At 37.6% G+C, this 27521-nt stretch overlaps 1 protein-coding gene across 13 annotated transcripts in view; it reads left to right on the forward strand.

The window, feature by feature from the left end:
* Nucleotides 1–27521, forward strand: part of ATG10 (autophagy related 10) — a 259908-nt gene that overhangs the window by 171420 nt on the left and 60967 nt on the right. Inside the window, exon 6 of one of the 13 annotated variants that reach the window (XM_042989422.1) lies at nt 11803–12264. The exons of the other annotated variants lie outside the window; for them this stretch is intronic. Within the exon in view, the coding sequence (XP_042845356.1) occupies nt 11803–11958 (156 nt within the window). The 3' untranslated portion in view covers nt 11959–12264. Of the gene's footprint in view, nt 1–11802; nt 12265–27521 lie in introns of those variants that run through there. 13 annotated transcript variants of the gene reach the window in all.

Consider the following 27521-nt stretch of genomic DNA (forward strand, 5'->3'; position numbering starts at 1 on the left):
CTGAAAGTAAGTTAACAGATGCCTAGGTTGGATCTGCCCAAATTAGTACAATGAATGTTACAATAATGATCACTCATAGGTGTGGGCTGTTTTAGGTAAAGAACTCCTGTGATCTTGGCACAGACTAAAAGTCATAATATAAGAAAGTATACCTTCAATTTTACTTGAAGATGTGTGTGTTTATGTATGTGTGTGTGTGTATGTGGTCAGATAAGTAATAGGTTTGTACTATTTTCTTGTTTGTCAACTTTATATTATGGAAAATTATAAACATATACAAAAGTAGAGGTAATAGTATAATACATTTAAAAACTAATGGTCAATCTTATTTATTTTAGTGTCAAAATTCCAATCTGGAATTTTTTAAAGCAAATCCTAGATATGATATCTCATCCAAAAAAATTTAAGTATGTATCTGTAAAATATAAGGGCTTTACACCAGTGTTTATAGAAGCTATATCCATAGTAGCCCAAATGGAAACAACTCTGATGTCCTTCAGAGCATGGAGATTAAACAACGTGGTACATCCTTACTAGGGAATACTACTAGGTAATACAAAGGAACCAACTACTGATATGCTGACCAACCTGGATGAGTGTCCAGAGAATTATTCTGAGTACAAAAAGCCAACCTCAAAAGGTTGCATAGTATATGATTCCATTTAATCTAACATTTTTTAAGTGACAAAATTATAGATTAGAGAATGAATCTGTGGTTGTTGGGTGTTAGAGAAGAAGGTGTTCCTGGGAAGAAAGAGGGTATGGCTATAAAAGGCAACACGAGGAAGCCTTGTATCAATGGAAATATCCTGTCACTGAGTGCATCAATGTTAGTATCTTGGTTGTGATATTGTACTATAGTTTTGCAAGATGTTACCACTGGGGAACTGGGTGAAGGGTATGAATGATCTTTTTTTTTTTTTAATGTTTATTTATTTTTGAGAGAGAGAGGGAGAACAAGTTAGGGAGGTGCAGAGAGAGAGGAAGACAGAATCTGAAGCAGGCTCCAGACTCTGAACTGTCAGTGCAGAGCCCAACGTGGGGCTTGAACCCATGAACTGTGAGATCATGACCTCAGCTGAAGTCAGACACTTAACCAACTGAGCCGCCCAGGTGCCCCATGAATGATCTTTTTGTATCATTTCTTATGACTACATGTGATTCTACAGTTATCTCAAAATAAAAAGTTTAAAAAAAGATAAGAACTCTTAAAAATAATATAACCACATTTCTATTATCACAAATTAATTAATAATTTCTTAATATTAAGTAAGCAATTGATGCTTAAATTTTCATATTTGTTTTTTTATAGTTTCTTTGAATCAGGATTCAAATAAGGCTTATACATTAAAATGGTTAACAACCCTTAAGACTTTTGAAACTAAGATTCTCATTCCCCTCTCTCTCTTTTTTTCCTCACAAATTTTTGTTGGAGAAACAAGGTTTTTGGTCCTATAGTATTTGTAGTCTGTTGTTTTGTTGTTATTGTTTTGTTTTGTTTTGTTTTGTTTCTGATTGTATCTCTGTGATGTTGTTTGGTGTGTTCCTTCCTGCGTTTTCCTTAAACTTGTATTTAGACCTGGAGGCTTGATCAGATTCAGGTTTGTTTTTGGGGGCATGAATACTTAATAGATGATTCTGGATACTTCTATCAAGAGGCACATAATGTTTGGTTATCTTTCTTTTTTGCGTTGTTAGAAGCCATTCATGATTATTGCCTAGATCCATTAACTCATTAGGGGTTGCAAAATAGTGATGTTCTAATTCTATCATCCATTATTTATGAGCTGGACTGCTTTATAACAGCAGTTTCCTTCACCAGCTTAGTTACTTGAGGTATGTTTCATATAGAAAATGCAGGGTAAATGTTCTAGCATTTAAGATAATGAGCTGGTTCTCTAGCATCCTAAGGTGACCAAGAAACTTTTCTTATGTATCTTTGTGGACTTGTGGATGTAAATGTTTTATGCATTTCAATTCATTACAGTAATCATCTTTATGGTTGCTTGATTTGCCTCATGTTTGGCCACTGAAAGTCTCTTTAAGTTGGCCCCTGAGTTATTTTGATATAACCCAAGTAGCTTTTTGGTTTGAAAAGTTGTTGCTGGTTGCCCATTCATGTCGTGCAGTTCATGCCCAGACTTACCCCTCCATCTGCAAAGGAGGCTTGCTTTCTTTTAGAGCCTTTATCAAGGTACTGGAGCCAGACAGGGTGAACACCACCGCTTACTAGCTGTACGAATTTGGGCAAATTACAGAAACTCTCTGTGTCTTATTTTTCCATTAAAGATAATGACAGCATCTACCAAGAGTTGTTGGGAAGACTAAGAAAGAGGGTTGCATACAAAACTCATCCTGTGCCATATCTCCTTGCACATATTTTCTAACATCTGAACTGTGTACTTTAAGTTTGGAAACCAAAACTTTTGAGGTATTTTGTTTTTTGATCCCACATGTCTGGGGAAGGCTGAGTACAAATAAATGAATGGGATTGGGTAGATAAAGTTGGAAAGAAACTCGTTATGTTTCCTTGTGTGATCCCTTATAAGTATATGAGAACTGGATTAAATATTGGCAGGAAATAGAGTTAAGAGGAACCTGTGCAATGCACATTTTACATATCCCAAATACCATTAATTTCATTTTGAAGACTTCATCGTGTCTAAAACATGCAAAAATATGGTAATTAATTTCAGTGAGTTTTCATCGTATTTCCATGATAATCTCTCAGGGTAAAAAAAAAAAAAAAGAAAACACAACAAAAAACAAAACTCCTTAGACACCTTTTGGTGAAGAGATTGCTTTTGACTCTCGGTGATGCAGGAAGTCACTGGTTAAGGAGTCTTAAATAATGAAGCTTGATGTGTTGCCTCGTGATTTATAATGATGGCTGATAAACTGATGATTTAATTGTGCTTCCTCTAGTAATAATCTTAAGTGCTCAAGTGAAGTTCCAGTGATTGGCTTTCTTCTGAACTCAGTCTCCCTGGAGTCTTTAGGCATCTCTTTTACACAACATCCGATAACTGACTTTTAACTGTTCCTATTTTAAATAATACAAATCAATTAAAACACACAGCTGTTTAACAAAACTTCTCGATGTTGGTACAGGTCTCTGTGGGTATTTCCTGATGGCTCATAATGACATCAATTTAGTGCACCTGGTAGGATCTGTGTGCACTGGAAGTGGCTTAATTCTTAAATGACAAGAAAATTAAGAAGTCTTTTATGGATTGTTGCTGCTGCTTCAAAATCGCTGCCAGCACCATTGCAGACTCTTTCATGGTGCAGTTTTATGTAAATGGCACTGCAGATACCATGTGATTGTTTTCTCTGTAATTTGCTGCTAATTTGTTGATTCTGGGTTTCTAGGTATTCATTCTGGACATTCATAAGTAACTTTAGCGGGTAGGTTTTATAGTGCCGTAGTAAATGCATCTAGCTTGCAGACTTTTTGTAGAAACTTTCCAGTGTTTTCACAGTACTCAATGATTCTACCACACTGTACTATCTTACGAGAGTAGAATATGCTTTCATCACTGTATCTCATTTTCTTTGGTATCTTAAGATAATGATGACAGTGCTATTTTTCTCTGTCTCTATTAGTAATTATTTCTAGATTGTCAGTCTGCACATGCATTGTGACTTTTAATATTTATTGAATGCTGATGCTGTACTTCACTTTCCATATTCATTTTTTTAATCAATTCAGAAATATCCATTGTCACTTACACTCCACTGTGCTTTTCTTCTTGTGGGGTAAAAACACATTTTCATAAGTTTTGCTTGTTCCTTAGATTAAGAAGTATATGAAACCTTGTTCTCTTTATCTTTTACTAAATAATTAATTTCTCTCACAATTTTCTTTGATTTTACACCCTGAAATGTTTTTAGAAAGCCTTAACTTTATCCTAGATGCTATTTAGGCACTGGTATAATATTATTTTCTTATCCAACTTTTACTTCTTAAAGTTTTCTGGCCATTAACCACTAATTAAGTGTTCAGAATAGTCTAAGTAGAATTGGGGGGAGGTGTGATTTATTATGTAAGACCCTTGTCTTACTAAATTAATTTCTAAGATGTTTTGTTTTATTCCATTTAAATGAGAGTTCACATAAATAAGCAAGGAAAGCTTTTTTTTTTATATAAATAACCAGCTTATATTGGTATATTTGGGTTTTATTTCTTTAAATTGAAATTTATTTTGCTAGGCAATGAAAACAAGAGACTGGTTAACGTACTTTGTCATATGTATATCTGATTAAGCAGAATATTGCTTGGCTTTTTACCATCACAGTTGCACTTTTGACTCAGCACATGCCTTGACTTTATATAAGACTTTGTTTAAGGAATTTGCCAGCATTTCCCTGATCCTTGAAATTTCTCTTTCTAAAAAAGGAGCCGCTCATAAATGTAAAAACAAAATGCCATTTAAAATATTTATAATTAATTTTAATACTAATCTTAGCACATTTCATTTTGATAATTACCATCAATTTTTAATTTTTAATAAACATCTTAGTTCTAAAACTTTATGTTTGAGGAACATTTGTATTCTCATTTCCAGTTTTTGAGAAAGAGGTTAATGGTGGGTAGGCAGGAAGAAGCAGCTAGAGGTAGGTAGAGAAGCCTGGGGGAGCAGAAAGGCAGGCACAAGACCTGGAGGGGGGATGGAAGGTAGACTGTGCAGACACACATATTCACAGGTAGGTTTTGAGTCCCCTGTAAGGGTATAAGCTTCCTAAGAAACATGCTATTTGTTTCATCTTTAAAAAAAAAATTTTTTTTTTACATTTATTTATTTTTGAGAGACAGAGCACAAGTGGGGAGGGGCAGAGAGAGGAGACAGAATCCGAAGCAGGCTCCAGGCTCTGAGCTGTCAGCAGAGAGCCCGACGCGAGGCTTGAACTCACAAACCGTTAGATCATGACTTGAGCCAAAGTTGGACACTCAACCAACTGAGCCACTCAGGCGCCCCATGTTTTATCTTATTTTTGACACCATGGTGCCTGCACACACATATTCTACCATGTAATAATTGCACATTTTTTATTCCACTTCCTACCCTTTACAGATTCTTTTTTCACCTGTTGTTTTCCTGATTCTTTTCCATGTGAGCTGTTATATTCTCCATATTTTATTTGCAGTGTATATTTTATAGTTTAAAATTTGGCCAATAAATAGGGATAATACCAAAGTATATAAAGCAGGTGTACAAATCATTACAATTATTATATTGTATGCCAATATTATCTTTTCAGTATATTAATTCATTTCTACTTCCTTCTATCCAATCTGAATTTCAGAAGTATTTCAAGTGGTATATACACATATAGTCTAATATAATAATGCATATACTATAGCCATCAAAGCAAGTGAATAAGAACTCAGTGATGGAGGGGGAAAGACGCTTGGAACAGAAACATCTAAGCCAAGGGTTATTTCCGAGTTTTCTAGAACAACAAGTAACAAAAAGGGAAAGCCAATTAAATCCATTGCTTTTATTCTGTTATGGAAGGATGCAGACAAGTTTATCAGGAGAAACAAAATTCTCTTGTGTTAAATTTTAGTAAGATAATTTTACAAATATGAAAAACTAGTCTCCTTTATAGATACCACATAAACCAACTTCAGGAGATGGGGAGAGAATGAAGTCCAGTTGAGGTATTCTGAGAGTTACAGTAATATATATTGCACGTTTGGATATATATGGCAAGGCCCTTATTAGCAGCTTACTGTTCAGAGTCAGCCTGCAGATGTTTTTTTGAGTGCTTTGAAATTTCTTTGAAATTGAATGCCTTTGGACCAGATATGTGCTCTGTAGTTAACCATGGTCACTTCCCCTCCCTATTGCTTCATACCTTGTCTATGCTTATTTACTTTGCCTACCTGTTTTCTAAAGGCATTTGTGTTTGCCTATTCCTACATTGATACAAGATGCAAAGAAAGATCTTAGAGATTCTGTATGATTCTGAATTTGTGAATCATGGTAGGTATTTTGGATTGTCCTCAGATAAAAGTGCTATCACCTGGGCTTGCATTTTAAATAATTGCTGTTTTTGTCTGATTAACAAAAGTGATACATACTGATAATGTTTAACAAAATACAAAATAGCAAGAAGAAATGAAAAATTACTTATAATCTCAAGCATTCAGTGGTACCATTGTTAACCTTTCAGTTCATAGCTTTCTAATATATATATATGGGGGCACCTGGGTGCTCAGTTGGTTAAGTGACTGACTTCACCTCAGGTCATGATCTCGCAGTTCTTGACTTCGAGCCCTGCGTCAGGCTCTGTGCTGACAGCTCAGAGCCTGGAGCCTACTTCGGATTCTGTGTCTCCATCTCTCTCTGCCCCTCTGCTGCTTGCGCTCTGTTTCTCTCTCTCTCAAAAATAAATAATCATTAAAAAAATTTTAAATATATACATATGTAATACATATATTCACATATATGTATATATTATATGTAAATATACACAAATACAAATGAGATTATACTATGCACCTGGTGTTTGAAATTTACATCACAGACATCTTTTTATGTCAATACTTAAATACATCTAAGTTTTCCCTTTTTTTAAGTTGATTTTGTTTATTTTGAGATAGAGCATGCATGTGTGAGCAGGGGAGGGGAAGATAGAGAGAACCCCAAGCAGGCTCTGCCCTGTCAGCACAGAGCCCGAAATGGGGCTCAATCTCACAAACTGTGAGATCATGACCGGAGCCAATATCAAGAGTCAGACTCATGGGGCGCCTGGGTGGCTCAGTCGGTTGAGCGGCCGACTTCAGCTCAGGTCATGATCTCGCGGTCAGTGAGTTTGAGCCCCGAGTCGGGCTCTGTGCTGACAGCTCAGAGCCTGGAGCCTGTTTCAGATTCTGTGTCTCCCTCTCTCTGACCCTCCCCCATTCATGCTCTGTCTCTCTCTGTCTCAAAAATAAATAAACGTTAAAAAAAAAATTAAAAAAAAAAAAGAGTCAGACTCATAACCAACTGAGCAACCCAGGTACCCCTAAATTTTCCTTTTAATAACTATGTAGAATTCCATTCTAAGTCCATGCCATAATCATTTTAACCTATTTTATATTGTGAACTGAGTTATTTTCCAATTGTCTTATAAACAATTCCTAAGTGAACATCCTTGTATTTATAATCTATGTGGTTGTCAGATTATTTCTTTGGAATAAATCCTTAGAAGTCAAATTGGTGAGTCAGTAAGTATTCACATTTAAAGATTTTGTTAAATATTCCCATGTGTACTCATTCTTACTACCCGTAGTATATTAGAGAACTAATTGTCCTAGGTACTCACTGACACTGGCCACAATTGTTCTTCTTAAAGTGGTACAATCTGATGTCAACCAGGCTTCTGACAGGAGTCTTGTACTTGAATCCTGAGTTACTGATGAATAGCTGAAATGTGAATTTTTCTTGCAATTCACTGGCACATACATTTTAGACACTAGGTAAGTTGACATAAGGTCATAACTAAAGGGTCTGACTTCCATTCTTGCCAACACTGATCACTGTTTCTGCTGTCCAGAGGCAGCTCACAGGAGTACCTGCCAGCAAGGCTGAGGCTTCTATTTTTATGTAAGCCTTATTAGATTTGCACAAATGATTGAACAGAATTCATGGAAACTTGTAAGTCTTGCTCCTTTAAGTATGGAAGGTAGGATCTTAGAGAGCAAGATTTTTGCCAGCAAGAATTATGTTACCCACTGTACCCATTTAACAAGATTGTATGTAATTGAGTAAAACTATATCTGAAGGGGCCTGCCAAGTGATGTAACTATCAATACACTGCCCTGCAAACAAGTAAAAGTTAGCATTTTGAATACTTTGAAAGTAGTATCCATTTAGGTTCCAAAGAACATCTTCCAAACTGAAAATTTTGATTTTGGCACAGTTGTGCTTAAACTGTTCCTCCTGGCAATAATTAGCTGCTAGATTAATGTATTCTTTAAATAGAACAAGGTCATCACCACATAGACGGGTGCTTGTCTCTCTGTTTCCTGCCACAGGAAATCAAGTATTCAATTCTTCTAAAAGCCATATGAAAGTGGAAATAAATTTATGTGTGGGGCATGAATGGAACTCTATTATACAACCTTTTAAGATTAGAATTTATCTTGCCTAAAGATTATTCTAGTAATAATAGCTAACATTTAGGGAGAGTTTCTCAAGTTCCAGGCATTCTTCTGAATACACATATTATTTTACTTAATCTTCTGAACTCTCCTAACAGGCTGAATCTATTCTCCAAATTTTAGAGAAGGAAAAACTGAGGCACAAAGTCATAAGATAACCTGCTAAAGGTCAAACATCTACTGAATGACAGAATCAGAATTTGAGCTAATGACCTAGAGAGGTCATGTGTTAATCACTATTTTGTTTCTCCCACAATGCTAATCTTGTTCTCAAGATGTTATCATATTGAAGATATGTTAAAGTAGATCTGAACCCTTTCTGGGTCATGGGCCTCTGTGAGAATCTGATGAAAACTCTGGAGGCTTTTCCTAGGCATATAGTATTTTGCAACCCTAATCAGCAAACCCCTCAACAAGACATCCAAATCCTTGGAACTTGTAGTGGCCATTGTGGATTAGAATTCAACATTCACCCTATCCTGCTTCTCTTCTCCCCTTCCTGTACTGCAGACATTGGAAAGCTGAAACATGATTCTCCATCTCCATTTTGGAGAGGTGTCTGAATTTGATTTAGGTTCATCATATTAGATGCATTTGTGCAGGATTTGGAAGGTAGAGGTGTTGGAGGCTGCACTTTGTTGGAAACACTGCAGGTTGCAGAGGTTTTCTGTATGGCTCCAGCGTTGGTCACTAACTTTGGGTGTGTCAAGAGGGAGAGGATGGGCAATCATTTTGCTGGTGTGAATTGCAACAGGTGTGATGTGGCCCTGGCTGTGGCCACAGTAGAGGCAAGTTTCTGATCATGGGAGTGGAGGTGTGATTCTAGAATGATGGATTCCTGATCTGAAAAGAAGCAGTAGGTCCCGTGGTGTCCAATTCTCCAGTATGGATTTGGAAATTATTCTTGGAAAGTCATTTAGAATTTGTTTTTTCAACCCTCCCAATGAGGGTTTCAGCTAGTCAGATGTTTGTTGCAACTGAACCTTGATTGCTACAGTAATGTATAGCTGGACCCGAGGATAGTTTTTTTCAACAGGTTGGAAGTTTGGCTCTGAAGTCAGAAATACTTGGGTTCTTATTTAAGTTCTACTTATTAACATTGTGACCAAGAACAAATTATTAGACTTTTCCCCTTCCTCATTTTCAGAATGGGAGATTATTTGTATATGGGGACCATTATAAGGACTACCTTGTTGGGTTGTTGTGAGAATTATGTGAATTCATGCATGTGATCTGTTTAGCATAATGTTTGGCATATAGTTGATACTAAGGGTGTGAGTTCTTATTACCATTAATCCATTAATACTGTGAAAAAGAAAAGTAGTGGACATAATTTCTGAGTTGTGTAAAATATAGCACTGCAATAGTCAGTAGGATAATTGTTGTCAAGTTTCCCACAGCAGTATATTCACAGGCACAAACTGATAGTTTGAGGAAGGAGCTGCATAGAGTACTTAGGAGTTGTATTTACTTAGTCAACTAAATAAAGAGTTTTGTAGTTCTCATTCAAAACAGCATTCAAAGAGTTCTCCTTCCTCAGGAGAGAACTTCAGCTATTTCAGTGTGCTGTATTTTATGTGATGGGATTGATACATCATGGGAACAGTGTCCCAAGGCTGTGAGAGCAGAAGTAGCCCATCTGGGCCTGTGAGAACTCATCTCCACAGCGCTTCTCCCTGAGTCATGACGTGAGCAGCTTCATTCTAAAATCTGTAGTTGTTATTGGACCTGTGGCTAAGCCTACAGCTTCCTATTGAGACATAGATATATCTTAGCATACCCTGCAATACATCTAAAACTGAATACTATAGATATTGTCGTCAATTTTTTAAACCACTTGCTGGTAAAAGGAGGTGAATTGAATACATGTCTAAGTAGCTTCCTCTAATCAATATGACCCTTTCTGTCAGGCTTTCTCCCTACCCACTTGCTCATCCCCAGCCTTATTCAATTAGTCGTTAATAACCAAGAATGTAGTGGCCTGTCCCTCAAATTCTCAAACGGCAGTAAGGCAGGTTTTTCAAATTTAGATTTGTTAATACGCAGCCTGTGGGGAAGTCCATGAAAGGGCAGTCAGAACAGTATACACCTTAGATCACAGAAGTGTGCTTATATAACCCATTTAAAAGGTTCCTAAAGCCTTCCTCCCCCCAACTTGATTTGCAGGTTGTCCCACAATCAAATTAATTTCAAACAGCTGATAAAGGAGAAAATATATTTAAGAGTCCTGTAAAATGATCACTTTTTTTTTTTTTTTAAATTTTTTTTTTCAACGTTTATTTTATTTTTGGGACAGAGAGAGACAGAGCATGAACGGGGGAGGGGCAGAGAGAGAGGGAGACACAGAATCGGAAACAGGCTCCAGGCTCCGAGCCGTCAGCCCAGAGCCCGACGCGGGGCTCGAACTCACGGACCGCGAGATCGTGACCTGGCTGAAGTCGGACGCTTAACCGACTGCGCCACCCAGGCGCCCCTAAAATGATCACTTTTGATCCTTCAAAGTCCATCTCCTACATAGAAAAGATCAACAAAATGCACTTCTTTTCCACATTTTATTTAAATTCTTCACAGGCATGTTTGACATCTGTGTTGCCACCAGGAAAGGCTAAATGATCATTAGTGCTGGTCTCTTGAATATGTGGGTGATGTTTCCTCATGGACTTCGATTTAGAAGAATTAAGCTATAACTTGACGCAAATTTGACCATTGATCAAAGCAGCTGTCCCTACAGGTGTGAACCTTATAGAACAATCTCAAAACAAATCTTTCTCCTACTGATGAAGCTTTAATCAAATCATGATCATTTTGTGTACTCTGATCTCCAGAAATTATTGTGTCAGCTAATTCGTGTTTCATACTGGCTTCTGGAAATTCCCTTGTGTGAGTGGGGTTATCTTTGGGCTATTCTCTGTGTATATTACAGTATTTGTGAGAATGCATGGGGGAAGAGAGGCCATATGTGGAAGAGGCCAAGTAAACAAGATAGATCTTTGGAACCTGCCACCTGACTTCAGTCAAAGTATGCCACCTTCTGGGTTTTTTTGGGTCATTGTAAGGTTTTATTTCCAAAAAGTGTTCTGGTGCTTTAAAATTTTCAAAAACATCTGAGCTAGAGGATATTTTGCATAGATATAATTCAAACAATTGTCAAGTTAAAGCTAGGCAACTAACCTTGCCCTGTTCCTTGACAAGGGGAATTTTAGTTTTGAGACATGCCAGGTCTATCTTTTGAGAGAGTCAAGTCAGGAATATGTAAGCCTATATTGTTTCTAGCAGGTTGCTCAGAAAATAAAAGCCTTTTCGTCTTAACTGAAATCAGTGTGGCCAGGCCTACCTTTGCATCTGCTAAAGTTATTTTGTGGAGTGATTGAATAAAAATCATTCTTAGATTCCATAGCCTTGGATGTTACAGAGTTCATTCTATCAAACAAATGACTTCTAGCATCTAATGATATGACTCAGAAGGAAGATGATCAGGGTGTTTGAATTAATTGTCCATCCTGCCACTTCACAATGCACAGACTTTTGGCCCCTTGGGTATGTGTGGAGCTCCCTTAGAATAATGGGGAAAAAAATGTATCCAGTTAACTTTGGAAATGGAGGATCTTCAGTTTCTATAGCTGCCCGTAGTGTCTCCTTTTTTCTTTCAGCTAACTCAGCTCACGTGTACTTTAGATACGATGGCCAATCTGCAGACCAACATAGCTCAGGAAAATCACCCAGGATGCCCTTTCTTCTTGTCTTGTGCAAAGTCTGCTTTTACTTTTGTCTCATTCCTGCCTGTTTTCAAGTATTTTGTTGTGTAACTGTAATGATGACACCCTCTGGTCCCACGACTTTGGTATTTGAGACTGATATTCCTGGTGTACAAACCGTAGCTCTCTCTTGCCATCATTGGCTTTGGTCTTGGCTCCCTATGCTACTTAAGAAAATTTCCCTCTTCTTCTGGCCCACAAACAACAAATGTGTCAGGATCTTCCTAACCATCCCAAACTCTTTTCAACCACGATTGGATGAAGACTAAAGAAATCTGAAGTGTAGCATAACCAACCAGTCATTCTGAGATGGGAGGTTTGTCTAAAATCACTGATAACTTTCCAGGTGATGGTTTGATAGTTTGGAAATTTTAAGGGCCCTTTATTTTATTTATTTATGGATTTATTTTTATCTTTTTAAAAAGAAAAAGACGAGGGGGTAGAGGAGCAGAGTGGGGGAGGGGAGAGGGAGACAGAGAGGGAGGGAGGGAGAGAGAGAGAGAGAGAGAGAGAGAGAGAGAGAGAATGTTAAGCAGGCTCCACACGAGAGAGAGAGAGAGAGAGAGAGAGAAAGAGAGAGAGAGAATGTTAAGCAGGCTCCACACCCAGATGTGGGGTTGGATCTCACGACCCTGGGATCATGACTTGGGCTGAAATCAACAGTGGGACACTCAACCAGCTGAGCCACCCAGGCACCCCAAAGTCCCCTTATTTTATGTCTATCTGTCTGTCTCTATAAATAAAATTATTTTTGCACCCATACCAAGTTCACATTCAGGGGCTCAGGTGATTGACCTCAGCTGAGTCTGAGTGCCCTGTGAACTCTTGCAAAGGGGTGGTGTTTAGCAGGAAATAAGGTCTGTTTCCTGATCTATGAGTGTTTTGTCCAGGTCCTGATAACTGTGTGATGTTACATGCCCTGCCCATGGAAAAGAGAAGACTTCACTTTTTAGAATGAAAACATGAGGGAAATTGGGAGACAGGGAAAGAATGGGCCTAGGAAAGGTTGATTAAGGGGATTCAGCTGATAATACAGTGTATTTCCCTTGGGGTTTTCATTTAATTCACCTGCCCAATTCTAGATTTTATTCAGAGACATTCTAAGTATAATTAGACCACTTATAGGTGATCAAAATAAACCAGGTTTGCATTTAATAACCAAAATAGAAGGCTAGGATTAGGATGCACATTTTCTACATGTTTTCCACAGTTTTGACCTCAACTTTAAATTTGCTTTCAAAAGCAGAGATTCCACAACCTGATTCTGTGGTCTGAGAGGTTATTGGTCTCACTTTGCAATATTCTAAGGATGGGCAGCTATTGTATTTTAATTGAAAAAAAAAATCCCAGAAGACAGCAATACTAGAATAGGTTCCTGGGATTTGGGGACTTGCTTGAAACTTTATTTAATTGCTGTTTTGCATGACTTTTCATATTGAATGTTCCAAACACTGAGCATCCTAATTTTGTTAGTGGAAGTGTTTACTTAATATGGCAATTTACCTTAGTTTCTGGTAAGGAGCATGACGTGCCCCAAACATTATCAGGTACATATGCCCATTCAGCTCTCACATGGGTATATTACATAGCTAATTTCCCTTAGTTTTTCTTGCATATGTTTCAATTAAAAGCAGGCAGGTTCGTTTGATCATTTATCTCAGCCACAGGGATTTTTCAATTCTAAATGCTAATATTGATTTATTTTTTAGAAGTCAATTTCAGAGGGCTGCCTGGGTGGCTCAGTCAGCTATGCATCTGACTCTTGATTTCAGCTCAGATCATGATTTCACGGTTTGGGTGTTTAAGCCTACATTGGGCTCTCTACTAATGGTACAGAGACTGCTTGGCATTCTCTCTCAATCTCTCTCTCTCTCTCTCTTTCAAAATAAATATAATATAAATAAACTTTTAAAAAAGTCAACTTCAGAAAAAAAAATTTTAATAAAGAACTTGGTAAAATTTTTGAAATTTTGGGTGGGAGAGATAGATAGTTTCTATTATCATTAAAAGAAAACAAAGTGAAAATTTTCCACGTCAAACAAAAACAGTATCACCAATATTAGTTAAATAAATATTTTTCTGGAAAAATATTTACTGATTCTTCTCAAAATATGAAAACTGCATTTATTTGATGGTGAAATTTTTGTGCTTGTGAAGGATTATCTCCAACTTTCTTTTTAATGAATAAACTTCCTAAGTCTTAATAACTGAGTCTTAATAACTCAAGAATCTGAGACATTAAGATAAACTGAAAGAGCATAGGCTTTATAGCAAGAAAGAGTTGGACTGAAGACTGGATCTGCCCCTTACAAGCTGTATGTCTTCAGGCAAAAGTCACCCAAAAATTATTTTGCCTGGCATTAATATCCCTACACCAACTTTCTTTTGGGCAGTATTTGTCTGATAAATCTTTTGCTACCTTTTTAAAAAAAATTTTTTTTTTACATTTTTATTTATTTTTGAGAGACAGTGAGACAGAGCACAAGTGGGGGAGGGGCAGAGAGAGAATGAGACACAGAATCGGAAGCAGGCTCCAGGCTCTGAGCTGTCAGCACAGAGCCAGACGCGGGGCTCGAACTCACAGACCGTGAGATCGTGACCGGAGCCGAAATCGGACGCTTACCGATTGAGTCACCCAGGCGCCCCTCTTTTTCTACCTTTTTAATTATTCATCTTTCTCTGGTTTATTTTTTTCTAATGGAAAATTATTTTAAAATTTTATGTATAGTAAAATGGACTTTTTTTGGTGTACAGTTTTGTGAGTTTTAACAAATGCGTGGAGATGTGTATCTCTTGCTGCAATCAGAATACTCGACAGTTCCTTCTCCTGCCCCAGACTTCCAGGCACCTCTCTGTGTAGTCAACCCTTTTACCCTCCCAACCCTTGTTCTCTGTGCCTATGTTTTGCCTTTCCCAGAATGTCATTTATAGATTTATACAATATACAGTAGTCCCTCTTTGTCCATAGTCTTGCTTTCTGAGGTTTCAGTTATCTCTGGTCAACTTTGTCTGGAAGCAGATGATCTTCCTTCTGACAGGTCCTCAGAAGGTCATAGTAACCTGACAGTACATCACAGTGCCCATGTCTTTCACCTCAGTTCATCTCATCGCATAAGCATTGTATAATCAGAAATGTGATATTTCTATTGTTAATTTTCTGAGGAACCTCCCTAATGTTTTCATAATGGCTGTACTAATTTGCATTCCTACCACCAGTGTGCGAGGATTCCTTTTTCTCCACATCTTTGCCAACACTTATTTCTTGTCTTTTTGATTTTAGCCATTCTGACAGGTGTGAGGTGATATCTCATTGTAGTTTTTCAATTTGCATTTCCCTGATGATTAGTGTGTTGAGCATCTTTTCATGTGTCTGTTGACCATCTGTATGTCTTTGGAAAAAAAATCTATTCAGATCCTCTTCTCACTTTTAATCATATTATTATTTTCTTAATTTTTTTAAATTTTTTATTTTGTTGGTATTGAGTTGTACAAGTTATTTGTATATTTTAGATATTAACCCCTTATAGGATACATCATTTGCAAACATCTTTGATTCAATAGGTCACCTTTTTGTTTTGCTAATAGTTTACTTTGCTGTGCAAAAGCTTTTTATTTTGATGTAGTCCCAATAGTTAGTTTTTGCTTTTGTTTCCCTTGCCTGAGGAGACCTATCTAGAAAGAAGTTGCTATGGCTGTGTTCCCTTCTAGAATTTTTAGTTTCAGGTCTAACATTTAGGTCTTTAATCCATTTTGAATTTGTTTTTGTGTATGGTAGTTAGAAAGTGGTCCACTTTCATTCTTTTACATGTAGCTGTCCAGTTTTCCCAGCACCATATGATATCACTCATATGTGGAATCTAAAAAAAAAAAAAATTGAATAAACAAACAAAAAGCAGACAGATATGTAAATAGAAAGAACAAATTGCTGGTTTCCAGAAGGGAGAAGGAGAGAGGTGATGGGCAAAATGAGTGAAGGTAAGAGGGAGATACAGGTTTCCACTTACAGAACGAAAAGATCACGAGAATAAAAGGCACAGCATAGGATATATAGTCAGTGACACTGTAATAGGCTTGTATGTTGATAGATGGTAGCATAGCATACTAGTGGTTAGCATGGCATACAGCATAAACCTGGCAAATGACTATGTTGTGCACCTGAAACTAATGTAATGTTGTGTGTCAACTATACTAAAAAAAAAAAAAAAAAAGGTAAGTACAGTACAAAATTCTGCTTTGAGAGAGATCACAATCATACTTTTTAATATTATTATAATTATTCCATTTTATTACAATTATTGTTGCTAATCTCTTACCGTGCCTAATTTATAAATTAAACTTTATAATTGATATATATGTACAGGAAAAAATATGACATATACAGTTTGACACTATCTGTAGTTTCAGGCATCCCCTGGGGGTCTTGGAATGTATCCCCCACAGATAAGGGAGGGGGAATACTGTACAGGGTTTTGAGTCTGGTTTCTTTCACTTAGCACAACTTTGACATTCGTTCATGTTGATGTATATATTGATCGTTTTAACTTTTTATTGCTGAATAGTATTCCATTGTATGAAAGTACAACATTTTATTTATTAATTTACCAGCTGAAGGATCATGGGTTGTTTTACTTTTTATCATTTAAGAATAACACTACTGTATGTCAACTATACTCCAATAATAAATTTTCTAAAAAGAATAACCCTGCTGTAAACATTCATTAACATGGTTTGTTTGTTGACATAAGTTTTCATTTCTTTTGAATAAAACTTAGGAGTAGGATTACTAGTGTATATGGTGAGTGTTTACAAAAAGAAACAAAACACTAGGCTGTTTTCTGAAGTATCAGATCGATTTTGCATTTCACTAGCAATCTGAATGTTCCACTTGTTCCACATCTTCACTTGCATTTGGCATTGTCGGTTTTAAAATTGATTTTAGCTATATCAGTTAGTGTAGAATAATATCGCAGTGTGGTTTTATTTCGCATGTACTTAATGACTAATGGTATTGAGTATCTTTTTGTTTTGTTTTTAATTAAAAAAAAATTTAAAGCTTATTTTGAGGGAGAAAGAGAACATGAGTGGGGAAAGAGCAGAGAGAAAAGGAGAGAGAGAATCCCAAGCAGGCTCCATGCTGTCAGTGCAGAGCCTGGAGCTTGATGTGGGGCTCGATAACCATAAGATCATGACCTGAGCCAAAATTCAGAGTCAGATGCTTAACCAGCTGAGCCACCCAGGTGCCCCTTGAATATCTTTTTGATGTGCTTGTTTGCCATTCCTGTATTTTCTTTGGGGAAATATCTTTTCAAACCTTTGCCCGTTTTTTAAGTGGATGCTTTGTATTCTCATTATTGGTTTTTGAAAGTTCTTTATATATTCTAGATACAAGTCCTTTACCAGATATGTGATGTACAGACACTTTTCCTCAGTATGGGACTTCTCTTTTTATTCTTTTAATAGTGTTTCGCAAAGAGCAAAAGTTTTTAAATAATAAGAAATCCAGTTTATCAAAAAATATTTTTGTACTGTACTTTTAGTATTGTATCAAAGAACTCTGCCTAGCCCAAGATCACAAAGATTCTTCCTAGATATTTTAAAGCTTTAATTTTTACACATTTATCTGTGATACATTTTCAGTTAATTTTTGTGTAAGGTATGAGTATGGGTTCAGGTTTATTTTATTTTATTTTATTTTATTTTATTTTATTTTATTTTATTTTATTTTTTGCATGTGGATGTCCAGTTCATCCAGCAAAATTTGTTAAGAGGTTATTCTTTTTTGATGGAGTTACCTTGTACCTTTGTAAAAAATCAATTGGCCATATATGAGTGGATCTATTTTTGGGCTTTCTTTTCTTTTCCATTGATCTATTTTTCTGTCCTTTCACCAATACCACACTGTCGTGCTTATTGTAGCTTTATATTAAGTCTTAAAATCAGAGTGTAAGTCTCTCAACATTGTTCTTTTTCAAAACTGTGTCAGCCATTTCTCTGCCTTTCCATATAAATTTTAGAACCAGCTTGTCAATACCCACAAAAGTTGGAATTTTAATTGGCATTCTTTTGGATCTATATAGTTCAGTTTGGGGAGAAGTAGCATCTTAATGAATCTTCCAATATGTGAAAAGGTGTAACTCTCTACTTTTGTATGTCTTGTTTGCTTTCTTTCATCAGTGTTTTTTATACTTTTAAGCATACAGATCTTCTATATAGTTATTAAATTTTTACCTAAATGTTTCAGGTTTTGATGCTATTATAATTAGTATTTTTAAAAATTTCATGGCTATTATAGAGAAATAGAAATACAGTTGATTTTTATACATTGGCCATATATCCTGAGACCTTGCTAAATTCACTTATTAGTTCTAAGAACTTTGTTGTAATTTTGAGGCTTTTCTGTGTTGACAGTAGTGTCATCTGTGAAAAAAGACGGTTTTATTTTTTCCTTTCTAACCTGTATGCTTTTTTCTTCTTTCTCTTGCCATATTACACTGGCTAAGACTTCCAGAATAACGTTGAATAGGCATGATGAGAGTTGTGGTGGCTAATTTTGTATGTGAAATTGACTAGGTCATGGTACCAGGGTATTTGTCAAACATTATTCTAGATATTTCTGTGATGATACTTTTTAGATGAGTTTCACATACAAATCAGTAGACTTTGAGTAAAGCAGGTTACTGGCCATAATGTGCATGTGTCACATTCAATCAGTTGAAGGACTTAATAGGATAAGACTGACTTTCCCAAGCAAGATGAAGTTCTGCCAACAGACTGCTTGTGAATTCTAAATGCAACTCTTCCATGGGTCTCTAAGCTGATAGTGTGCTCTGCATATTTTGGACTTGCCAAACCTGCTACAATCATGTAAGCCAATTCCTTAAAATAAATTTTTCTCTATCTATCTATCTATCTATCTATCTATCTATCTATCTGTCTTTCTATCTCAATGCACACACACACACATCCTGTTGGTTTTGTTTCTCTGGAGAACCTTAATTAGTACAGCAGACAACACCCTTGCCTTTTCCCTGATCTTAGAAGAAAATCATTCAATATTTTTCTATTAAATGTAACTAATTGTATTTTCTATTCAATAAAAGGTTAGCTGTGCATGCCCTTTACTAGATGCTTCTTAAGGAAATTCCCTCCTTTGTTAGCTTGATGAGAATTTTTTAAAAATCATGAATGGATGTTTAATTTTGTCAAATGCTTTCTATGCATCTATGGAAATAGTCATAGGATTGTTCTTCTTTACTCCATTAATATGGTGAATTACATTGATTAATTTTCATTTTTATTTATTTTTTTCAATATATGAAATTTATTGTCAAATTGGTTTCCATACAACACCCAGTGCTCATCCCAAAAGGTGCCCTCCTCAATACCCATCACCCACCCTACCCTCCCTCCCACCCCCCATCAACCCTCAGTTTGTTCTCAGTTTTTAAGAGTCTCTTATGCTTTGGCTCTCTCCCACTCTAACCTCTTTTTTTTTTTTTTTCCTTTCCCTCCCCCATGGGTTTCTGTTACGTTTCTCAGGATCCACATAAGAGTGAAACCATATGGTATCTGTCTTCCTCTGTATGGCTTATTTCACTTAGCATCACACTCTCCAGTTCCATCCACGTTGCTACAAAGGGCCATATTTCGTTCTTTCTCATTGCCATGTAGTACTCCATTGTGTATATAAACCACAATTTCTTTATCCATTCATCAGTTGATGGACATTTAGGCTCTTTCCACAATTTGGCTATTGTTGAGAGTGCTGCTATAAACATTGGGGTACAAGTGCCCCTATGCATCGGTACTCCTGTATCCCTTGGGTAAATTCCTAGCAGTGCTATTGCTGGGTCATAGGGTAGGTCTATTTTTAATTTTCTGAGGAACCTCCACACTGTTTTCCAGAGTGGCTGCACCAGTTTGCATTCCCACCAACAGTGCAAGAGGGTTCCCGTTTCTCGACATCCTCTCCAGCATCTATAGTCTCCTGATTTGTTCATTTTGGCCACTCTGACTGGCGTGAGGTGATATCTGAGTGTGGTTTTGATTTGTATTTCCCTGATGAGGAGCGACGTTGAGCATCTTTTCATGTGCCTGTTGGCCATCCGGATGTCTTCTTTAGAGAAGTGTCTATTCATGTTTTCTGCCCATTTCTTCACTGGGTTATTTGTTTTTCGGGTGTGGAGTTTGGTGAGCTCTTTATAGATTTTGGATACTAGCCCTTTGTCCGATATGTCATTTGCAAATATCTTTTCCCATTCCATTGGTTGCCTTTTAGTTTTGTTGGTTGTTTCCTTTGCTGTGCAGAAGCTTTTTACCTTCATAAGGTCCCAGTAATTCATTTTTGCTTTTAATTCCCTTGCCTTTGGGGATGTGTCGAGTAAGAGATTGCTACGGCTGAGGTCAGAGAGGTCTTTTCCTGCTTTCTCCTCTAGGGTTTTGATGGTTTCCTGTCTCACATTCAGGTCCTTTATCCATTTTGAGTTTATTTTTGTGAATGGTGTGAGAAAGTGGTCTAGTTTCAACCTTCTGCATGTTGCTGTCCAGTTCTCCTAGCACCATTTGTTAAAGAGACTGTCTTTTTCCCATTGGATGCTCTTTCCTGCTTTGTCAAAGATGAGTTGGCCATACGTTTGTGGGTCTAGTTCTGGGGTTTCTATTCTAGTCCATTGGTCTATGTGTCTGTTTTTGTGCCAATACCATGCTGTCTTGATGATTACAGCTTTGTAGTAGAGGCTAAAGTCTGGGATTGTGATGCCTCCTGCTTTGGTCTTCTTCTTCAAAATTACTTTGGCTATTCGGGGCCTTCTGTGTTTCCATATGAATTTTAGAATTGCTTGTTCTAGCTTCGAGAAGAATGCTGGTGCAATTTTGATTGGGATTGCATTGAATGTGTAGATAGCTTTGGGTAGTATTGACATTTTGACAATATGTATTCTTCCAATCCATGAGCAGGGAATGTCTTTCCATTTCTTTATATCTTCTTCAATTACCTTCATAAGCTTTCTATAGTTTTCAGCATACAGATCTTTTACATCTTTGGTTAGATTTATTCCTAGGTATTTTATGCTTCTTGGTGCAATTGTGAATGGGATCAGTTTCTTTATTTGTCTTTCTGTTGCTTCATTGTTAGTGTATAAGAATGCAACTGATTTCTGTACATTGATTTTGTATCCTGCAACTTTGCTGAATTCATGTATCAGTTCTAGCAGACTTTTGGTGGAGTCTATCGGATTTTCCATGTATAATATCATGTCATCTGCAAAAAGCGAAAGCTTGACTTCATCTTTGCCAATTTGGATGCCTTTGATTTCCTTTTGTTGTCTGATTGCTGATGCTAGAACTTCCAACACTATGTTAAACAACAGCGGTGAGAGTGGGCATCCCTGTCGTATTCCTGATCTCAGGGAAAAAGCTCTCAGTTTTTCCCCGTTGAGGATGATGTTAGCTGTGGGCTTTTCATAAATGGCTTTTATGATCTTTAAGTATGTTCCTTCTATCCCGACTTTCTCAAGGGTTTTTATTAAGAAAGGGTGCTGGATTTTGTCAAAGGCCTTTTCTGCATCGATTGACAGGATCATATGGTCCTTATCTTTTCTTTCATTAATGTGATGTATCACGTTGATTGATTTGCAAATGTTGAACCAGCCCTGCATCCCAGGAATGAATCCCACTTGATCATGGTGAATAATTCTTTTTATATGCTGTTGAATTCGATTTGTTAGTATCTTATTGAGAATTTTTGCATCCATATTCATCAGGGATATTGGCCTGTAGTTCTCTTTTTTTTACTGGGTCTCTATCTGGTTTAGGAATTAAAGTAATACTGGCTTCATAGAATGAGTCTGGAAGTTTTCCTTGCCTTTCTATTTCTTGGAATAGCTTGAGAAGGATAGGTATTATCTCTGCTTTAAACGTCTGGTAAAACTCCCCTGGGAAGCCATCTGGTCCTGGACTCTTATTTGTTGGGAGATTTTTGATAACCGATTCAATTTCTTCACTGGTTATGGGTCTGTTCAAGCTTTCTTTTTCCTCCTGATTGAGTTTTGGAAGAGTGTGGGTGTTTACGAATTTGTCCATTTCTTCCAGGTTGTCCAATTTGTTGGCATATAATTTTTCATAGTATTCCCTGATAATTGTTTGTATCTCTGAGGGATTGGTTGTAATAATTCCATTTTCATTCATGATTTTATCTATTTGGGTCATCTCCCTTTTCTTTTTGAGAAGCCTGGCTAGAGGTTTGTCAATTTTGTTTACTTTTTCATAAAACCAACTCTTGGTTTCGTTGATCTGCTCTACAGTTTTTTTAGATTCTATATTGTTCATTTCTGCTCTGATCTTTATTATTTCTCTTCTTCTGCTGGGTTTGGGGTCTTTGCTGCTCTGCTTCTATTTCCTTTAGGTGTGCTGTTAGATTTTGTATTTGATATTTTTCTTGTTTCTTGAGATAGGCCTGGATTGCAATGTATTTTCCTCTCAGGACTGCCTTCGCTGCGTCCCAAAGCGTTTGGATTGTTGAATTTTCATTTTCGTTTGTTTCCATATATTTTTTAATTTCTTCTCTAATTGCCTGGTTGACCCACTCATTCTTTAGTAGGGTGTTCTTTAACCTCCATGCTTTTGGAGGTTTTCCAGACTTTTTCCTGTGGTTGATTTCAAGCTTCATGGCATTGTGGTCTGAAAGTATGCATGGTATAATTTCAATTCTTGTATACTTATGAAGGGCTGTTTTGTGACCCAGTATATGATCTATCTTGGAGAATGTTCCATGTGCACTCAAGAAGAAAGTATATTCTGTTGCTTTGGGATGCAGAGTTCTAAATATATCTGTCAAGTCCATCTGATCCAATGTGTCATTCAGGGCCCTTGTTTCTTTATTGACCGTGTGTCTAGATGATCTATCCATTTCTGTAAGTGGAGTGTTAAAGTCCCCTGCAATTACCACATTCTTATCAATAAGGTTGCTTATGTTTGTAATTGTTTTATATATTTGGGGGCTCCGGTATTCGGCTCATAGACATTTATAACTGTTAGCTCTTCCTGATGGATAGACCCTGTAATTATTATATAATGCCCTTCTTCATCTCTTGTTACAGCCTTTAATTGAAAGTCTAGTTTGTTTGATATAAGTATGGCTACTCCAGCTTTCTTTTGGCTTCCAGTAGCATGATAAATAGTTCTCCATCCCCTCACTCTCAATCTAAAGGTGTCCTCAGATCTAAAATGAGTCTCTTGTAGACAGCAAATAGATAGGTCTTGTTTTTTTATCCATTCTGATACCCTATGTCTTTTAGTTGGCGCATTTAATCCATTTACATTCAGTGTTATTATAGAAAGATACGGGTTTAGAGTCATTGTGATGTCTGTATGTTTTATGCTTGTAGCAATGTCTCTGGTACTTTGTCTCACAGGATCCCCCTTAGGATCTCTTGTAGGGCTGGTTTAGTGGTGATGAATTCCTCCAGTTTTTGTTTGTTTGGGAAGACCTTTATCTCTCCTTCTATTCTAAATGACAGACTTGCTGGATAAAGGATTCTCGGCTGCATAATTTTTCCGTTCAATACATTGAAGATCTCGTGCCAATCCTTTCTGGCCTGCCAAGTTTCAAAAGAGAGATCGGTCACGAGTCTTATAGGTCTCCCTTTATAAGTTAGGGCACGTTTATCCCTTGCTGCTTTCAGAATTTTCTCTTTATCCTTGTATTTTGCCAGTTTGACTATGATATGTCATGCAGAAGATCGATTCAAGTTACGTCTGAAGGGAGTTCTCTGTGCCTCTTGGATTTCAATGCCTTTTTCCTTCCCCAGTTGAGGGAAGTTCTCAGCTATTATTTCTTCAAGTACACCTTCAGCACCTTTCCCTCTCTCTTCTTCCTCTGGGATACCAATTATGCGTATATTATTTCTTTTTAGTGTGTCACTTAGTTCTCTAATTTTCCCCTCATGCTCCTGGATTTTTTTATCTCTCTTTTTCTCAGCTTCCTCTTTTTCCATAACTTTATATTCTAGTTCACCTATTCTCTCCTCTGCCTCTTCAATCCAAGCCGTCGTTGTTTCCATTTTGTTTTGCATTTCGTTTAAAGCATTTTTCAGCTCCTCCTGACTGTTCCTTAGTCCCTTGATCTCTGTAGCAAGAGATTCTCTGCTGTCCTCTGTACTGTTTTCAAGCCCAGCGATTAATTTTATGACTATTATTCTAAATTCACTTTCTGTTATATTATTTAAATCCTTTTTGATCAGTTCATTAACTGTTGTTATTTCCTGGAGATTCTTCTGAGGGGAATTCTTCCATTTGGTCATTTTGGATAGTCCCTGGAGTGGTGCAGACCTGCAGGGCACTTCCCCTGTGCTATGGTGTATAACTGGAGCTGGTGGGCGGAGTCGCAGTCAGACCTGTTGTCTTCCCCCGGCCCACCGCTGGGGCCACAGTCAGACTGGTGTGTGCCTTCTCTTCCCCTCTCCTAGGGGCGGGATTCACTGTGGGGTGGCGTGGCCCGTCTGGGCTACTTGCACACTGCCAGGCTTGTGGAGCTGGGGATCTGGCATATTAGCTGGGGTGGGTAGGCAAGGTGCCCGGGGGCAGGAGGGGCAGGCTTAGCTCGCTTCTCCTTAGGTGATCCACTTCAGGAGGGGCCCTGTGGCAGCGGGAGGGAGTCAGACCCGCTGCCGGAGGGGTGGCTCCGCAGAAGCACAGCATTGGGTATTTGCGCGGAGCGAGCAAGTTCCCTGGAAGGAACTGGTTCCCTTTGGGATTTTGGCTGGGGGATGGGTGAGGGAGGTGGCGCTGGCGAGTGCCTTTGTTCCCCACCAAACTGAGCTCTGTGGTCCCGGGGCTCAGCAACTCTCCCTCCCTTTGTCCTCCAGGCTTCCCGCTTTCCGAGCAGAGCTGTTAACTTATGACCTCCCAGATGCTAAGCAAGTCCCGCTTGCTGTCGGAACACACTCCATCCGGCCCCTCTGCTTTTGCGAGCCAGACTCAGGGTCTCTGCCTGGCTGGCGGGCCGCCCCTCCACCCCGGCTCCCTCCCGCCAGTCCGTGGAGCACACACTGCCTCTGCGCCCTTCCTACCCTCTTCCGTGGGCCTCTCGTCTGCGCTTGGCTCTGGAGACTCCGTTCTGCTAGTTTCTGGTGGTTTTCTGGGTTAGTTAGGCAGGTGTAGGTGGAATCTAAGTGATCAGCAGGATGCGCGGTGAGCCCAGCGTCCTCCTAAGCCGCCATCTTCTCTTCCCCAATGATTAAATTTCAAGTATTGGACCAAGTCTGCAATCCAGGGATAAATTGCACTTGGTCATGATATATTATCGTTTTAATATATTTTTGCTTTAATTTTATATTCATTTTCATGAAGGGTATTAATCTAGTTTTTTTCCTTGATATTTTTCTGGGAACATGAATAGTCTTGGACCTTTTTATATAGATCTTCAATTTTTTTATATCTTTTTTCCCTCCCTTCTTCAGATTGGGTAATTTTTTATTGGTCTATATTCAGGTTTTCTTTATTGAAATTTATTTAGTTTTTTGTTTACTTCTTGAGAGAGAGAGAGCAGGGGAGAAGCAGAGAGAAAGGGAGAGAGAGAATCCCAAGCAGGCTCCACACTGTCAGGTAAAGCCTTATTCAGGGCTGATTTGACCTGATTTGAAATCAAGAGTCAGATGCTTAACTGACTGAGCCATCCAGGGGCCCCTATATTCAGGTTTTCTAATGTGTTCCTTTGTCTTATTCATTCTTTCAGAGAGCCCATCCAATGAATTTCTCATTTCAAAGAATTGTATTTTTTAGAGTTTCTACTTGGTTCTTTTTTTTTTTTATGTGTATCTGTAGAGAACTTCTATTTTTTCATTAATTTCAAGAGTACTTAACTTTACCTCCTATAGCATGTTTATAATAACTGCTTTAATATCTTTGTCTAATAATCCAATATTTGGGACATTCTGAGATTGGCATCTGTCTTTTCCCTTGAAAATTGGTCAAATTTTCCTGGCTCTTGGTTTGCCAAATGATTTTAAATTATATCCTGGTCATTTGACTATTAAGTCATGAAATTCTGGGTCCTGTTAAAATTCTGAAGACAACGTTGATTTTGTTGTTTGTGTATCTTAGCAGGCTGTCAACTCACGAGGTTCAGACTGCACATTCTGTCTCATCTTCTGTATGTGGTGTTTCCAATGTCAGTTTAATTTTCTAAGCATTTGCTTTGTTGCTTTGCATCTCTCCTTTGCTTGTACTTCTCAGGGGTTACTCTGAGATTTGGGCAATATTTTAAATTGCAGTTCTCAGAGTTTTTGCTAGGCTGGTTTGGATCTGTCTGGACATTCACAGCTTAGGGGTTAGCCTGGACTTGTATCTGTTTGTATACAGAAGGAAGGGATCCATTTTTCCAACTCTCTATGATCCAGGAGTTCTCGCATGCTCTCTGGATCTCAGAGGCTCCTTTTCCTGGTCTTCTTCCTAGAAAGACAGGGCTTCTCTTGGAGTTTTAACCTCTTGCTGTGCACATAGTTCCATGTGACTGGGACTACCCTTGAGACAAAGCAGTGGAAGAAAAGCGAGAAGAAAAACAGACAGACAAACAAACAAACAAATGAACGTATATTCCTCCACAGGCTTCAAATTACAGTGTGTCCTTTTTCCAGTTGCGCTGACCAGAAACGTGTGTTTTGGATTTTATTGTTTGTTTTCCTCAAAGTTTTAGGCTGCCACTGCAGTGCAGGTCCATGACTGGGACCATCCTTGGGGCAGGACTATGAAGAAAAAAAAGAAGGAAAGAGAAAAAAAAAAAGCAGAGGATCTTTCCCCATCTTCTTTAACTCACAGAGACCCCTTTTCCTGGTTGTCTGACTAAACAGGGTCTGATCCCAGTGTTTTTTGTTGTCTGTGCTTCTTACTCAATTCCACAGTGGGACAACCCTTGGGACAAAGCTAGGAGATAGAAGAAGAGAAACTAGGAAACTTACTCCCACAGAAGTTTTTCTTCAAGTTTGCTACTCTTTCTAATATGCTACTATTTGTTAAGTTTTCAGAATCCTAGGATAGTTGCTTTTTAAATTTTGTTTTTTTAGTTTTAATTGATGAGAGACATAACCTTAGTGGGCTTACTTCATGTTGGCTGGCACCAAAACTAGAGCGTTCGTGTGTTTAAGTACCTTATGTGTGTTTTCCAATATTACTGTACTTTAAAAGTCTAGTCCATAATTTTTGTCTTTCAACCAGAGAGTTTAATCTGTTTACTTTTATTTTGATGACTGATACATTTCCATTTTTTCCTACATTGTTTTTGTGCCTGTTTATCTTACCTTTTTGTTTCTTCCTGTAGTATTCTTGTACATCTTAAGGAATGATATAACATCTATGAGACTCTTCTTTAAATCTCTAAAATGGAGATAAAGGAATCTAACTAGAGTGTTACTATAAAGATTAATAAGATAAGATATTTAACATAATTAGCACATTCCCAGATACAGTTAATTTAATACTATTCATTGAGTACCTAGTATGTGTTCCATAACAGAACAGATGTAAATTACTGCTCTAATGGAGTTTACATTGTACTGGGCAAGATACTAATAAGCTAAATAAATAAGTAAACTACATAGTCTGCTATGGGAAAAATAAAG

This window comes from Panthera tigris, chromosome A1 (genome assembly GCF_018350195.1).
Source record: "Panthera tigris isolate Pti1 chromosome A1, P.tigris_Pti1_mat1.1, whole genome shotgun sequence".
NCBI classification, from domain to species: domain Eukaryota; kingdom Metazoa; phylum Chordata; class Mammalia; order Carnivora; family Felidae; genus Panthera; species Panthera tigris.